This window comes from Chroicocephalus ridibundus, chromosome Z (genome assembly GCF_963924245.1).
Source record: "Chroicocephalus ridibundus chromosome Z, bChrRid1.1, whole genome shotgun sequence".
Classification (NCBI taxonomy): domain Eukaryota; kingdom Metazoa; phylum Chordata; class Aves; order Charadriiformes; family Laridae; genus Chroicocephalus; species Chroicocephalus ridibundus.
Window position 1 is genome coordinate 16,984,968 of NC_086316.1, and position 17,123 is coordinate 17,002,090.

General features: G+C 48.0%; 2 protein-coding genes across 2 annotated transcripts in view; both read right to left on the reverse strand.

The window, feature by feature from the left end:
- Nucleotides 1-853: 853 nt before the first annotated feature.
- Nucleotides 854-2,282, reverse strand: CARTPT (CART prepropeptide). The gene is made up of 3 exons (XM_063320434.1): nt 2,121-2,282; nt 1,939-2,022; nt 854-1,859 (listed from the first exon to the last, which is right to left on the reverse strand). The coding sequence occupies exons 1-3, from the start codon at nt 2,265-2,267 to the stop codon at nt 1,752-1,754; spliced, it is 339 nt and encodes a 112-aa protein (XP_063176504.1). The 5' UTR covers nt 2,268-2,282; the 3' UTR covers nt 854-1,751.
- A 7,609-nt stretch (nt 2,283-9,891) lies between these two features.
- MCCC2 (methylcrotonyl-CoA carboxylase subunit 2) overlaps nt 9,892-17,123 on the reverse strand; it is a 40,182-nt gene continuing 32,950 nt past the window's right edge. The window contains exon 17 of the mRNA XM_063320334.1: nt 9,892-10,990. Coding sequence (XP_063176404.1) covers nt 10,873-10,990 — 118 coding nt within the window. The 3' untranslated portion in view covers nt 9,892-10,872. The remainder of the gene's footprint in view (nt 10,991-17,123) is intronic.

Consider the following 17,123-nt stretch of genomic DNA (forward strand, 5'->3'; position numbering starts at 1 on the left):
GTTTAGCTTCTCTATCTCTGGGCTAAGAAGAGCTCATCCCTGTCCTGGGAAAAAGAAACCACAAACACCCCAAAACAAAGAAACAACAAAAAACCCCCAATCACAAAATGCAACAACAATAGTAATAATAATCATAGCAATAACGATAATAAATCAAACAATGACATGTCTTTTTTTGCAGTCAGTTTTTCTGTACCTGTTTCAGCCAGGCTTGCTTATGTGCTCTTACTCTTCAGGAGGCAAGAAGCGCCTTACAGAAATCTCTTCTTTCTCGCCAGCCTCTGGGTTTCTCATCAAAACTTGTGCTCTCTACAGCACCAAATACGAGACCTGTTTGGAGAAGTGCTTTTCCCCCCATGTCTGCCTTGGCCCATGCAGCCCCTCCTCTCCCTGCTGGTAGAAATAAGAGCTGATTCTGGCACACACAGATGAGTTGCTACCCAGTTGCAACCCAAAGAAGCTCCTTCAGTGGTCTCTTTCATGGGAATAAAATGCAACGCAGCCAAGATGATGCAGCCCATGGTGGCTGCCCCTCCTGCATTGCCCCCCCGGCCCAGTCCCTGCAGCTGGGATAAACCCTGTCCTCTCCCAAGGGAAAACCTGAGGTCTGAAGTGCTGTGCTTGGCACAGTCCCTCTGGGCACCTGTGGGGCAGGGAGCACAGCGCCAGAAGGCATGAACCTGAGTTTCCAGCCCTGTCCCCACCGGTCTGACAGCCTGGCTGAAGCACACAGCGATGAAGTAATTTTGGAGTAACCCTCAGCCTCTCCTTCCGAGTGCGAGGGACTCCCGTGCGGGAAATTAAAAATTCTTCCAAAACACCGTCATCAGAACAGTGACTTTATTAACAGAGACAAACAAAGGATTAAAACATGTTATGAGTTTGCTGAAACGCACAGTGTACCTGTGGAGGACAGACCTATTTATATACATCAGTTCATTGTAGAAACGTGAGCAATTTGGTCTAGATGACTAGGATATCCCCTGGTAGTTTGCAACGGATCCAGACAGCTTTCTCTCCGTGGTGGCTCCGGTAAAGCAACCGATTTCCCCCCAGCCCCCCCCCAGCCAGGCTAGTGCCGGTCCCCTGAACGCCACCGGTATCTCATGCGGGACTTTCTCCTGCGTGGCGTGAGCGTGGTTGGACTCGGCCTGAAACTGCCCGTGCGGGTCAAACCCCACCGGTGCGGGTCAAACCCCTCCGCTCCCTCCGGGGTGTTCCGAGCCGGGCCCTCTCCACTGCGGGGCGAGAAGAAGAGGGTGAGGGCGGTTTGAAGACATCCCCCCACGCCATCCCCCCAGGGGATGCCCTGGCCCCGGCCCCTCCGTCCGGCGGCGGGTGGGTGTTCTCCGCCTCGGGGAAGGAGCCGGGCACCCCAGGGCACGGCACGGGGCCAGCCCCGCTCCCGGGCACGGCGACTGGGCTCTGCACCGGTGCGGCACTGCAACCCCCGGTACCGGCACCTCTGCTCGGCAAGGCACGGGCTGGAATTTTTCCTGGACGGACAAAATCAAACGGGGAAGGGTGAAGGAGAGGGAAGGGAAGGGTGCAGGGAGCGGGGAGGGGAGGAGAGAAAGAAGACAGCTCCACGGATGTCGGATGTCACGGACGGCGTTACACGGGCTGCGCGGGGGCTTCTCGGCCGGACGAGCCGCGAGAAGTCTCCGCCGGGGCCCCGGGCCGGACGGTCGGGGCGGGGAGAGGTGGTGAGTGCCTGGCGCTGCCGGCGGCTCGTCCCGGGGCGGCCCCGCTTACAGGCACTTGAGGAGGAAGGAGTTGCACGAAGTGCCCCGGGGGCAGTCGCAGAGCTTCCCGATGCGGGCCCCCTTCCTCACGGCGCACTGCTCCCCGGCGTCGCACTGCGGGCGGCGGCGGGCGGTGAGGGGGAGGCCCGGTCCCGTCCCATCCCGTCCCGTCCCGTCCCGCCGGGGCACTCACCATGGGCACCTGCCCGAACTTCTTCTCGTAGTGCGGCACCCGCTTGCTCTTCAGCTTCTCCAGCACCTCCTGCAGCGCCTCGATCTGCCGAGAGACCCACACGCAGACCCCGTCAGGCCGCGCCCGCCCGCCGCCCCCCGACCCGACCCGGCCCCGGCCCCAGCCCCGGCCCCCCGCCCCACCAGCTCTTTCTCTCGGGAGGCGCCGCCGCCGCCGCCGGGGACGCCCAGGTCGCGTCCGCGGCGCAGCGGGGTGGGCCCCTGCCCGCGGGCGCCCAGCAGCAGCGCGGCCGCCACGGCGCAGAGCGCCAGCGCCCGGCAGCTCTCCATGGTGCCGACGCCCGCCGCCGCCCGCCGCCGACGCCGCCTTTATAGCGCCGCGCCCGCCCCGCCGTGCGTCAGCGCCCCCCGCCGCCGCGCTGCGCCGCGCCCCGCACCGGACCCGACCCGACCCGACCCGGCCGCATCGGCTCGCATCGGCTTTGTGCAGCCCGGCTCGCTTCGGCTCGGCCCTGCTTGGCCCGGCTCGGATCGGTTCAGCCCGGCTCAGCTCGGTTCGCCCCGGCTCTGCTCAGCTCGCCCTGCCTCGGCCCCCTTCGGCTCGGCTCAGCTCGGCTCGGCTCAGCTCGACCCCGCTCGATTTGGCCCGCTTTCGGTTTGGCCCAGCCTGGCCCAACTTGGCTCAGCTCAGCTCGGCTCAGCTTGGCTCAGTTCGGCCTGGCTTGGTTTGGCCGAGCCCGGCTCAGCTCAGCTCAGCTCAGCTCAGCTCGGTTCAGCTTGGCTTGGCTTGGCTTGGCCCAGCTCAGTTCAGCCCAGCTTGTTTTGGCTCAGCCCAGCTCAGCCCAGCTCAGCTCAGCCCGGCTTGTCTCAGCTCGGTTCAGTCCGGCCCAGCTCAGTTTGGTTTGTCTCGGCTTGGCTCAGTGCCCCCCACCTCCTGGCCACCCAAGTGTTGGCCAGGAATTGCCCCCTATGGTGGGGGGCTCAAGGCCAACAGCCAAGCCACCGCTGAAAGCCAATGCAGGGAAAGCTGCCTGCTCACACACCCTTGTGTCTTCTCCACGGCCAAGGGGACACAGCGTGAGAAGAGTGGAAGGCTCTTCCCTCCCCCGTGGGGTTGGGAAGGTGGAGGGAGAGAAAAGGTGGAGAGGGAAGGTGGAGGAAAGAGGGAGAGGAGAGGGTGTCCACCAGGATACCCGGAGAAGCAAGTAGAGGTTGGGCCATCAGGGAGACCAGGCTTGGAAGTCAACAGAGGGATCCAAGAGGAGGGAGAGTTAGTAGCCCATGGGCTATGAGAAAGCGCGGTGTGATGGGAGGAAAAGCCAGGATGGGAGGATTAACCCGAAGGAGTCGGGGAGCAAGGGGAAGGTAAAGATGCTGAGCAACCAGCTGGTGAGGATGGGATCGTTGAATGAGGACAGGTGGCGCTGCCAACACGGTGGGAAGGCTCAGGGCCACGGAGAGCAAGGTGAGAAGCAGCATCAAAAGCAGCCCTTGGTAAACGTAATCGCTGCGTACTTGGAGCGGAACTGTGAAAAAGTGCTTGAGGCCAAATACCGTGTTACTCAGCAGGTGCTCAGTGAGCGTCATCCATCCTGCATGTGACATGAGGCCACCCTTTTTGGAGAGAGAAGAAGCACAGTTGCCAAAAGGAGACCCAGCATCCATGCACTCATCTCCATTCAGACCTTTCTGATGACGCTTGGCTCTGCAAGCTCAGTGGCTTCATGTTCATCAATGTCATGGCTGAAAAGTTCCCCAAACCTGCCAAAGCCTCATGGTCATGGTGAGGGCAGGAAGAAGACAGAAGCAGCTTCCTCCCACTAAGAGAAGCAGTGGGGTGGCAAGGAGAGCATGCAAGATGAGGGGCAGTGCTCAGCCCTCTCCAGGTTCACCCCTGTGGGCCAGGGCTGGGGCAAAACAGCGGGGAGCTGACAGCAGCTTTGCTGCCATAGAATCATAGAACATGCTGGGTTGGAAGGGACCTTTAAATGTCATCTAGTCCAACCCCCCTGCAGTCAGCAGGGACATCTTCAACTAGACCAGGTTGCTCAGAGCCTCATCAAGCCTGGCCTTGAATGTCTCCAGGGATGGGGCCTCCACCACCTCTCTGGGCAACCTGTGCCAGTGTCTCACCACCCTCAGTGTAAAGAACTTCTTCCTAATGGCTAATCTAAACCTACCCAGCTCTAGTTTAAAACCATTGCCCCTCGTCCTATCGCTACATGCCCTTACAAACAGCCCCTCCCCAGCTTTCCTGTAGGCCCCCTTCAGGTACTGGAAGGCTGCTATAAGTCTCCCCGGAGCCTTCTCTCCTGCAGTATGAACAACCCCAACTCTCTCAGCCTGTCCTCATGGCAGAAGTGCTCCAGCCCTTGGATCATCTTCGTGGCCCTCCTCTGGACCCGCTCCAACAGGTCCATGTCCTTCTTGTACTGAGGGCTCCAGAGCTGGACGCAGTACTCCAGGTGGGGTCTCCCCAGAGCGGAGTAGAGGGGAAGAATCACCTCCCTTGACCTGCTGGCCACACTTCTTTTGATGCAGCCCAGGATGCAATTGGCCATGAGATATTTGGCCCTCTGTCATGATGGCTGTGGGGACAAGGAGGCAGTGAGCAGGGTCTGCCCGCAGGGAGGCTCCGCTCCCAGCTCTTTGGTGGCATGGGGACGTTCCTGCCCTCCAGCCCACGGCAGCAGGAGCTGGGCTGGGTCTCCCTGGGTGGAAGGAGGACCATCTGGAGAAGGAGGAATTTGGGAAAACGCGTTAACAAAGCTCTGCTATCTGTTTATTTGTAGGATAGCTAGGAACAGCCTGAAAAGGCAAAAGCAATGTGAGAAAAAAAAGAAAAGTTGTTTAAAGAAAATTAAACAGGCCCAGGGACATATTTCTCCAAACAGGAAGGCAGTGTTTAAAGGGACCGAGAAGATTGTGTCTTAACAAGTAATTTTCAACAGCACCATTTTTTTCTGAGGCAATAAAAAGACGCCAATCTCTCCGACTATCATGTTTCTTGCCTCCAGAGCTGCATGTTCACCTCTTGCTGCTACCTCCTCCCACACGCGCCTATTGATCATCACATCCAGCAAAGGTCTCATTTGTAATTGCTGTTGGGAGTAGAGATCCTCTGCGTGTCTGCATGAATCCTCCAGCCTCATTTTTGCCACAGGAAAGGCAAAGATGTCAGGCATCAGGCTGGCAGTGAACCACTCGCAGCGAATCCCACGTCCCAGGCTGGAGTGAAAACGCAGCTGTGTGACGTACTGGAAATGATGGGTCTGCCGAAGTAAAGTTTAGACAGAGAGAGAGAAACAACAGAGGCTAAGAAAAACGCCACCCTTCATATGGAGAGGCAGATATATGTCCTATTCAACTTCAAAAGCAGCGTCGGTGAAGCCTGGCCATATTCAAGCCATATTTTATAGCGTGAGGATTACTCATGCAGTGTTGAAAACACCACAGGGACGCTCAGAAAACATCACCGTTTTCTCCCCAGCTTGTGCTGCCATGTAAAAAGCTGCATTTGTTAGTTCACCCTGCAAAATTATTATTGTTGAACGTGGAGGCAATTAAAAATTTCTGTTTCCAGAAGTCGTCGTATCTGTCTGGCTACAGACACCCAGGGAACTGTACATTTATGTGCTTGTTACTGCCTGTATCACGCTGTCTCTGCCAACGTCACTGTCCCCTGCTCCCTATTCAGCCGCTCTTGTAGACTTTGTCTCCAGCACTACGGGGTAAAAAAAGCCATAGGACACCAGACAGCTAAAGATTAAACAGGAGTGCCAGAAGATACTGTGCCAAGGAGCAGAACAGGGTCACGGCATGAAGACACAAAATCACTGTTTGCAGCCACAAAAAGGCAGGTACTTTTTGACAACGGCATCAGTAGCCAGTTGTGAGAGAACGGGCTATGGAATTAGGGAGCGTGTGGCACTGCAGAGCTCAGCTCTGCGTAACCTGCACGAAATGCCCTCAGACCGCGGAGACCGACAGCTCCGCTGTAGCCGCGCATTAACTCAAGCTTCTCAAAGTTCTCATACTTTCTTCATACGAGAAAGTATGGAGAAACACCTGCATCTGTTATTGCAGATGAGACAAACAGGACGCAGCCAGTGGGCATTAACATCTGTATATCGAATGTGTAATTTTTGAAGTTGCACATGGTATGTGCTTTTTGTAATCACACTCTTCCATCGTGATGAATTAATCAAATGTACTTCTAAAAGCGGGTGAAAAAACCGAGGTTTCTGTTGAGGCTGGTGTCAAAATAATGGAGCACTGAGCAGTTCTGATGCATTTACGTATTCTAGTTTTGGCTTGACATAGACACAGAGGTGGGTGGATTTTATGACTACGAGACCGTAGAGATTAGTGTGAAGCATTTGTTCAAGTGCTCTACTGAAACAGAGACATGAAAGTGGACATCGGGCTTTAAGTGGGTGCTTTAAGGCTTTGCTGAAAAGCAGCGGGCTTTTGTAAGTGCTGTGTTGAATTGCCTTAATTTATAAACCTCAGTTTAAAAAAGTTTATATAATATACCATTGTTGGGCTTCTGAATCAAGACATTTCTTAGGCTGAAATCTGGAACAGCAAGGAACATCCAAGATAAATTAGGGTTCTGCCACATTTGAAGTAATAATAGAGTCCAGAGGCACACTTGAAAGATAACATCTGTTTCAGAGGGAGATACCGATTAATCTTGATGAGTAAGAGATTGGAAAAATGCCATCTAAAAAAAAGATGGGTTCTCACAAGAACAGCACATACACAAATGCCAACACAAGCACTGAGGCTACAAACTCCCCACTAAAGGAACCCCAAAATGGGTGTAAGAGGGGTGGTAACAGGCACCCAGTGGCTTCTCAGGTATCACCTTTATAGCTTCTCCATTTCTGCAGGCAGAGCCATGGCAGAGGCTGTGCCCACGTCTCGCTTCAGCTGTGGAAGCAGGCGTGCAAGCCTCACAATGAGTGTGTCCCAGAGGCCACCTATTTTGGTTGGTGACCACATCGCAGCTCCCAGTGGTTCCCAGCACGTTCCTAGGTGCCATGAGAATAAAAAGGAAAATGGCAATGGGTAGGTTTTTATGATCCACCCTGAACTCGCCATCTCAGCCTAGGTAATTTGAGAAGTACCCTTGGCTGCCACAGCAGTCCCTGGGACACGACGAGCTGCTTAGCCCCCCTCATTCACAGCTTTCCACTTCCTTCTGCAGAGGTGTTTGAAACACCCTCAAGGTCACAGTATTGTCTGTTTCAAATTCCTTGTACTCAAAATGTTGATTTCTCTTCTCAGCTACCAGAGAGGTGGAACTAGGTAACCTCTTGGCCTTGCCACAGCTCTAAGGCAGGAGGAAGGCATACAGCTGAGAAGAGCAATCCCTGCCCTTCTCAGGGATGGTGAGACCAGATAGGAGCAGAAAGGTCCCCCGGAACCCTAGGCACCCAGTTCGAGGTCCTGGTCCACCACAGCTTGTGCACTTGATATTGCAAAGCCATTTCCCTTGTTCCTCAACTTCCATCTTAAAAATCGGTGTCGTCCTAAGTATCATCCTTTCCAGTAAGTAAAGAGATTAATGGCTGTGAGCTGCTCCAATACTACAGTGAATAGGGGACGCACACTAGAGATGGGTAGGACAAGTGTTGAAATAGTCACCCACAGCTCTTACGTCGCCTCTGCTGTCAGGATCTTATGCCCTTGCAGTGGCAGCTACTTTTTAGTTAGGTTAGAATCATAGACTCATAGAATCGTCTAGGTTGGAAGGGACCTTTAAGATCATTGGGTCCAACCATCAACCTAACGCTGCCAAAAACCACCACTAAACCATGTCTCTAAGCACCACGTCTACCTGTCTTTTAAATACCTCCAGGGATGGCAACTCCACCACTTCCCTGGACAGCCTGTTCCAACGCTTGATAACCCTTTCGGTGAAGAAATTTTTCCTAATATCCACCCTGAACCTCCTCTGGTGCAACTTGAGGCCATTTCCTCTTGGTCCTATTTCCTCTTACATGGAAGAAGAGACTGACCTCCACCTGGCTACAACCTCCTTTCAAGTGGTAGCTGTAGAGAGCAACGAGGTCTCCCCTCAGCCTCCTTTTCTCCAGGCTGAACAACCCCAGCTCCCTCAGCCGCTTCTTATAAGACTTGTGCTCTAGACCCTTCACCAGGTTCGTTGCCCTTCTCTGGAGTCGCTCCAGCACCTCAATGTCTTAAAGGCTTATTTAACATTTCCTTTCACTAAACATCCAAAAGAGATCCTACTGCTAGAGCAATGGCAATGGGAAGTGAGAGTAACTATGTAACGGAGTAATGCCCCAGCACGAACATATCTACCAACATCGCCAAACGTGAGGTGGGCATGGGGTCCAACTCCTCACTCCTGGTGGGTCCACCGAGGACCAGGTTCTTCATCAAACCTCTGGGCAGCAAGAGGCCATCTCTGCCATCGGAGTGCCACCACGCACAGCGCACGTTGCCTACAGGTGGTGCCCACATGTGAAGCACAGCCCGTTAACCTGCAAAAGCTTTTCCAGAACAGGCTACTGTGCATTGGGGACTGATAATTCCCTAGTGATTCTTTGAATCATTCGTCTGCAGTGAAGGTCCTGCCCTGTAACCTCCCCTCACCAGAACATGCTGATAGGATGCTAGGCCCGCGCTGATGAATTTCATTTGTTAAATAAGCTTCCAAAGATAAATATTATCAAGGCAGAACATTCTTATTTATTCAGAGACGTGTTTTGACTTGGCTTGCACGCATATTTAGAGGAAGAAATTTTGATATCCGTAAATAACTGCCCTTTCAGACATATTGAGTGATTATTCTCAGAAGCATGAATCCTCCCAAATGTATCTGCCTCCATTATCTGTATCCCAGGATTATCTGTTACTGTCTCCAACTCAGAATGATTTCGTTACCAGTCTCATTGAACAAATATATTCAAAGCAAAAATATTACTCCAAAGTGATCAGTTCTCGTGGCAGAAAAAGGCAGTACTCCTTATGGCTATGGGGAAAGCAACCCCCATAATTTAGAGCAGAAACTGGTGCCTTAACCGGTTACTCAACCGTAGTAGGAGAAAGTATGGAGTGTTTCTTTTTATTGTAAGCCCTTAAAAGCAATCATTTCAGGGTGTGAAACTTTTGATCTCCCTGGCTATACCTCATATATACAAGTTTAAAAGTAGGGTATTTTTAAAGGCATTTTAGCAGCCATAAATAATGTCACTGCACTTTTAGGATAAAGAAATCCCGGCGCCATGCCCAATGTGTTTACAAATTCATGTAGTGAGACAAGAACAAGAATCAGTGGCACAAAAGCACAGCTTTGTGCCTTGTTGCCATTTATGGCAGTATTTAAAACTATTAGTCCCCGTTAAATACGTATTTAATACAGTAAGAACATGCATGTGAGCACGACGGTGAGATTACATGTGTGCAGACCGACAGAAGTGATCTTTCCAGTGGTGCAGAACACACCAGCATTTGGACAGATTTCTTCTCAGTAAAAGGAGAGAAAACTGGTCTTTTAGTGCCATGTAGAGGCATACCAGAGACCCCACAGCTCAACATGTACTGGGCTCTCTGTATTCTACACCAAAAATGCCCATTCCAAAGAATTCTTTCATTTTCTCTTTTGCACCTGCCCGAGACACAACCGAGAGGCCTGGTTGCGAGCAAACTGTCCTTCTCCCTCCTGGCTCCACGAGGAACGCCTCTGCCACACAAGCCTAAGAAGACTACAGCTAGTGTGTTACCCAGGATGATCACTACCATTAGCAATCTTTCTTCTCGCCACAGGCCAGCACAGGAGAGGGCCTCCATCCACGTACATTAACTTTTCTTGGATTTGATTCCCACTCAAGAATATTTCTGCCATTTAGCAGTCTTCTAATGGTTAACTCAGCACCTGTAGGGCAAAACTAGATAAAATCACCTTCCCAGTACCAGCCAGCACAGTATTTGCCTCTTTATTCTAGACACACTACATGCCAAGCATTTAGTTTCTGCAAGGTGCAATATTTCTAAATAGAAAAAAATGAAATGACAGACACTGAGTTCTTGAGAAACAATACATTGCAACAAGCTACAATAAATAAGATGATTAGCCAAAGCACTCCAGCCCTAGTCAGTGGGATTCAGGCGTGTGTTCTGGGTGAAGCATCGATCCACGCGGGGAGGGAGAAGGCTCTCTCTTCATGAAACTTCAATTGCCAGAAGGACGGCACAGTAGGGCACTGAAACACCTCTGCAGCCAACCCTCATCTTCAGCAGCGCTGCTGGCAACCCACAGCTCCCACAGATACCAGCACACGCTCCCCAGCTCTTCCAGAAAACACTGCGCATCCATCAGGTTCTCTTCTTGTTTTGACTTCAGGGAACTGTACAGAAGAGCAATGGTTTTTTTGGATGAAAGCCAGAAAACAGCCAAAATGCCAACAACTGTGTGAAATCTATAATTTCATGCTGTGTTGAACTCCCTGGCTGCCCTTAGAGCACTTCTCTTTTGCAAAAATTATTTACTAGCAAATGTGGATTATTTTTTTTTGTTGGATTGCAAGAATATTTTACATTTATAGGAGACATACAAAGAAGAATTAAAAGAAATAAAGGAGCTGAGAAGCACCAAATATGTAGCTTATTTTGCAGATTTATTTATGTAAGAGATAGGATCAAAGGTTTCTGGTCAAACATAATGCTAGAAGTTGCAGTTTATTCATCCAATGCAGTGTTATACAAGCACTGTAAGTGACCTATCTCAAATCAGTATCAAAATGCTGAAGCACTGTGTGATGATTACTCAGAGAAAATAAATAATTAGGACATTTCCATTAAAAATACCATTTTTATTTTCAAACACCTCAACACTGTATTTAGTTTGCTCTCCGGCCCCAATTAAAATATACAGAGGTAATTCTGACGTGTATGTTTAAGTTTACATCCTGAAAACCCCAAATTCTGTCTTCTTTGTAGGTGCATTTAATGCTGCGCTGAGACTGAGGCCCAAAACCAGTCTTGTGTCAGCTGGATCAATAATTCCGTCATCCCATAATCTAGAGAAAAAAGAAGGCAAACAATAATAGTTAAAGGCAATTATCATATACAGTGAGCAGATTTTAAAGCACATGGAACTCAAAATAGCTACACTAAAGAAAGTGGATTAAAGAGCTAAATTATACTTGAACACATGGAGTTAATTCACTTTAACTGTCAATGCAATAGACTGGCTTGAATTACTCTGTGGAATTTGTCTTCTAGAACAAAATATACATTTTGTATGAATGAACAAGATCAGATTTACATACTTTAAATCAGATTCTTCATACTTATTTTTAGTATGAAGTCATTGCCTTAGAGAAAAGAGACCTTCTGTTTTTTAATATTCACATGGAAAATGACCTTCTGTCAATGACCTCTCTCTTCTATTAAGAATGCTAGTATTTTAAGTATTTTAATGTCATATCATTATTTACGTTATTCGGGTTAGTTCAGCTGCCAGATGAGGATGATACAAGAGTTCCTTCTTTCAACATTAAAAGAACCCGCGTAAGTTTCAAGTACTTCCAGTATTTGTTGTATTTATTATTTCTGAAGCCCATTTCTAAACAACTGTAAGGTAATACCCTCCTTAATCCAGCCCTGAAGGCAATTAAATTATGAATGAGCAAATACCAAATTCCTAAGTGCCCAAACTCACAAACACTTGTAAATGGTCCCTTTGATATTATCCCAAACTTAAAGTACTTCTGGCATCAGTTTCCAACAACAGCTCCACTCCACCCAAAACAAAATCCTTGTCAAAACCCACAGCAGGCCATGAAACTTTAAGTAGTGTATAACTACTACCTCCCTGGGGTAGGTAGTACCTGGGGTGGCTGACACACTGGAAGGCTGTGCCGCCATACAGAGAGACCTGGACAGGTTGGAGATCTGGGCAGAGAGAAACCTTATGAAGTTCAACAAGGGCAAGTGTAGGGTGCTGCACCTGGGGAGGAACAACCCCATGCACCAGTACAGGTTGGGGGCTGACCTGCTGGAGAGCAGCTCTGTGGAAAGAGACCTGGGAGTCCTGGTGGACAACAGGATGACCATGAGTCAGCAATGTGCCCTTGTGGCCAAGAAGGCCAATGGCATCCTGGGGTGCATCAAGAGGAGCGTGGCCAGCAGGTCAAGGGAGGTCATCCTCCCCCTCTACTCTGCCTTGGTGAGGCCGCACCTGGAGTACTGTGTCCAGTTCTGGGCTCCCCGGTTCAAGAGGGACAGGGAACTGCTGGAAAGGGTGCAGCGGAGGGCTACGAGGATGATGAGGGGACTGGAACACCTCTCTTATGAGGAAAGGCTGAGGGATTTGGGTCTCTTCAGTCTGGAAAAAAGACGTCTGAGGGGTGACCTTATCAACGCTTATAAATACTTAAAGGGTGGGTGTCAGGACGATGGGGCGAGGCTCTTTTCAGTGGTGCCCGGGGACAGGACAAGAGGCAATGGGCACAAACTGGAACATAGGAAGTTCCACCTAAACATGAGAAGGAACTTCTTTACCCTGAGGGTGGCAGAGCACTGGAACAGGCTGCCCAGAGAGGTGGTGGAGTCTCCATCTCTGGAGACATTCAAAACCCACCTGGACGTGTTCCTGTGTAACCTGCTCTAGGTGACCCTGCTCTGGCAGGGGGGTTGGACTAGATGATCTCCAGAGGTCCCTTCCAACCCTATGATTCTATGATTCTATGATTCCCCAGCAAGACACTGAAACAAGATACCACACTGCACATTGCAACCCAAGTCTCGCTTAAATAAGCATGCTTTTTAGTCAGTGTCTGCAAAACATATGCACAATATCTTTGGTTAAGACAGCAATACTCTTCCTCCATCCCACCTTTCCCTAGAGAGACTTATTTGCATTCTTTTTTGAACTCGCTTCAGTGTTGGCTGATGTCTAATTCTTTGTCTGTGGAAAATTTGAAAACACAAGAAAGGGTGATAAATAGGGAGCTAAGGCTGACTCTACCAAGAGAAAGCACAGCCACTCCTTTCTAGCTGAAGTTTCCAGATGCAAATTTCCTGCTGCTAGAAGATTAAGTGACAAAAATCTAATTAGACAGGAAACAATATATTTTGCACTCTTCTCTCAATACTAAATGTGCCAACCTCACCCCCAGAAGAAAGAGGACTGCAAATTGTACATAAAATACATGCTGATAAGCTCAAGGCAACAGCAGCCACTTCTGAGTGTTTTCCACCTTTGCTTTATTTCACCATTTGCTGTGAAAGTAATACTCATCAAATCAGATAAAAATATTAAGAGACTGACAACGTATGCTTTTTGGTTTACAACAAATACACGTATCTATCCTAGGATGCACAAAGTGGAACTGCAATAAAGGACACCTGTAACAAGATGAGTCACGAGGGTTCAGACTCACCTTAGGAGCCTGTGCTCCAACTAGGAGAGAGAGAAGAACAATGAGCCCCAACTCAGAAAGCAGGTTCTACTAGAAGTGTATCTTATCATGGTGCAGCTCCCCAAGTAGAGGAGACTCTTACCCTAAACGGGGCACCAGAACACAGCTGAAGGGCAAAAGGAGAAAGGGGTTTGGAGTAGGGAATACTTTGCTGTTAATTGGGCAAAACTACACTTTCTTTTTTGGGACTGAAAACAAAAGCTTGATGAAAGAGATTTTACACCACAGTAGCTGTGGCGCTCACTGACCTGGCTGACAGGTCCCAACCAGCATAGAAACAAGTCCGTAAAAAGAACAACTTCTTTCAAGGGAAAATAAAATGCCATAAACCCAAATAACAAATATAAAGAAACTATAGCTGTATCTAATCTGTTCTCATTTTCAGATTCTCTGTGAGAATCTCCTTTCTAGTGGGCTAGTAAGTTCTGCGTTGGAATATTGTAACAGCCCCACTTGCATCTGCACAGAAGTGGTACAAACAGAAAATTCTGTTGCAGAATACACACAGAATTGTCTATATCATATTCTAGATAAAGTGCACGGTATAAGCTCTTGCTGTCTGGTTCCTGTGACTAACTCCTTCCCTAACTGTAGCTTTAATTTGTAAGTAATAACTCATTAAAATATTTTAGCATATTTTAACAATACTCCACTTAAAAGAGACTAAGAGTAAGTGCTTCTTACCATACAGCAAAACCAGTTAGAAGTCTTTTTGTTCAAAACAACCAAAGGACCAAGTACTACTTGGTTTTACTGAGAGTTACTTAGAGAGTCATCTGAATTATTTTGTTTTTCCCCAAGATAGTGGTTATACCTGGTCATGTAATCTATCATGACAGAATGGCCAAGACAGAACATTTCGTATACTTGCAACATCATGAAGTATGCACTACCAAAGTTTAATGCATATGCTTTTCCTTCCTCCTTGTATTTTAGATGTTGATTTAGTTTTGATGAATATAGCCAGATTAATCCACAGAAGAGACGACAAAGATCCCAATTAATAGTGAAAATCAAAGTAGTTTTGTGAGGTCAAATCAAGCACAATCCCTTTGTTTTCTAACGACTGTGTGCTGGTTTTGGCTGGGGTAATTTTCTTCATAGCAGCTAGTACGGGTCTGTGGCTTGGATTTATGCTGGAAACAGTTTTGATAATATAGGAATGGTTTTGTTATTGCCAAGCTCATACAGTGTCCAGGCCTTTTCTGCTCCTCACACCACCCCACTAGCGAGGGGGGTGGGGGTTCACAAGAAGCTGTGAGGGAATTCAGCTGGGACAGCTGACCCCAACTGATCAAAGGGATATTCCATACCGTATCACGTCATGTTCAGTATATAAAGCTGGGGGAAGAAGGAAGGGGGGTACCTTCAGAGTTATGGCATTTTTCTTTCCAAGTAACCGTTACGCGTGATGGAGCCCTGCTTTCCTGGAGATGACTGCACACTTGCCTGCCCATGGGAAGTGGTGAATGAATTCCTTGTTTTGCTTTGCTGGCGTGCGCAGCTTTTGCTTTATCTATTAAGCTGTCTTTATCTCAGCCCACAAGTTTTCTCACTTTTACTCCTTTGATTCTTTCCCCCATCCCACTCGGGGACAGTGAGCGAGCAGCTGTGTGGTGCTTAGTTGCCAGCTGGGATTAAACCGTGACAGACTGTGAAAAAAATAACTGTAAGAACAACCTCAAATATGGTAATTTCCACTTTTAAGCAAATTTGGGGTTTTTTTGACTGCCATGTGTTTGTTTGCTCTGCAGATCAACTTTTTAAATGAACACTTGCAATTAACTTTTTGATTTATGAAGCACTGAAATTGAATGAATGAATTCATACTTCCAAGTGTTTAATAAATCTGCTAAGGGCCTGGGAAGGGCAGGGATGAAATGAATCAAAAAGAATCACCAACTTAATGCATTACCTTCCAAGATGCAACTTCATAGTGACTACCACTGTAATAAACACTTCCAAACATGAAGCAAATTTTAATGGCAGATTTGTTTTTCTGTAACAACGCAATTAACTTATATTAACTTATATTGACAACCACAAAGATTTTGTGTTAAATGGAAGTCAAGCTGTTTTCCTGTGGTCACCTCTGGCTTCTGCTTCTCTCTGTTTAAAGAAAACTACATTCTCTACTGGGATGTAACATTAATAATTAAACTATCTATTAAAACACCATTGCTAGAACCTGAGTCACATCTACACTCATAAAATATTTGTAAGAGAGACACTGTGAGTAAGAGAAATGAGGTGCCCAAAACTAAAATGCTCATATAATTTGTTAAGATGCAAACTGCTGAAATCCTTTTAGAAACCTGTAAGCAGATTAATATAACTCATTAAAAAGGGTGCTGCCTAATGACTGCCGTTAATTAAGACTGCTCACTGTGAAAGGTTCTAATCAAATAATTGATTAAAGTTTGATTAGAAAATGCAACTGCAGGGAACAGTATTGACATCCTGTACATGTAACAAGTTATAATTCATAAGCAAAATTATATAAGCAGAGTAAATAGGGAAATTTGCTTGTATTTTAAGATCATTAGGGCATTTTCCTTCCCTCTCATTATGACTGCTAAAAGCTTGATTCAAAGCCTAATGAAGTCAACTGGAAGGGTCACATCAATCTCAATGGACACTAGGGGTGAGGCAGACTGGTCCCGATATCTTAGCAAGAGGACAGTGTGAGGGAACCCCCACACTGGCTGCACCTGAGCAGCAATACAGACAGCAGTCCTTCTGCCCATCTGTCATTCTTTCCTCTCAGTAATGCAAAGCTGTTTTTTGGAATTTTCTTGTTGGTCTTTTTGGTGGAGGGATCTAGGTAGCATCTGAAAAAAACAAGGCTGCTCAGATTGCATTTCAATACAGCACCCTGACATTTGGCTGATGGTCAACTGGTTTTTTGGCTTGGGACCAGGCAGGAAGCATCCTTTAGAGCAAAGGCAAAAGGTTACTTCTCCCTGACCTACAGTGAATGCTTGCCAATAAGCAGCTGCTGATGTTGGCTAACAAATGGGTTGTCTCCAAGGTGCAAGGTGGCTAAATCCCTGCCTTTGTAGCACATACATGGCTTGCTGCAAAGACTGTAATCTTACTTCATCTCATTGCTTGGGCAGCCTACTTACTCCACAGTAATTAAAACTTCTGAGCTATCAGTCTGAGATCTTGCTTAGGAATTAGCAATACATGAAGTAACAAGGCACATGTGATAATACTGGCAGGAAGGCATGAAAGCAGAGCAGAAAACATACGAATATCTACTGACATACCCAATTATCTCTATAAGACAGCAGAGAGCAATTAAGAGCTCCTAGAGAACACAGACCACACCTATGAGAGAGAGAAAGCAGCCTGCACTGTCTTGACCTGAGCCAGTCACACACTGTTCTCGCAAGCACTCCTCAGTGAAAAGGGGCATTTCATTTTCATTGCTTTTAGCTAGATGACCTTCAGTGGGATTTCAGCTCTGACACTGTATTTCATGTCTCAGCTGGGCTTATTAGCTTGAGTGAAGCATCACATGAACCCAACCACACGCAACTCAGGCTCAGGCTAGTTCTCAGCCAGCTCACATCTGTGCATGTTAAGTTGCCCTTCCAAGATACAGGCACAATAAGAAGTACATAACCACCCTGCTTTTTTAAATGACAGACAGGACACCTAGCATTAAGAGCTCTTCCAAACCCCTAGGCTAGGCAAACTTAGGCTATTTACTGAGGTGCCT

What these genes read in the sequence shown, in the direction of transcription:
- CARTPT (XM_063320434.1), bottom strand. Translation starts at nt 2,267, where the DNA reads ATGGAGAGCTGCCGGGCGCTGGCGCTCTGCGCCGTGGCGGCCGCGCTG. An exon ending in CCTCCCGAGAGAAAGAGCTG is followed by an intron (nt 2,023 to 2,120) that starts GTGGGGCGGGGG and finishes GTCTCTCGGCAG; the next exon opens with ATCGAGGCGCTGCAGGAGGT. An exon ending in AGTTCGGGCAGGTGCCCATG is followed by an intron (nt 1,860 to 1,938) that starts GTGAGTGCCCCG and finishes CGCCGCCCGCAG; the next exon opens with TGCGACGCCGGGGAGCAGTG.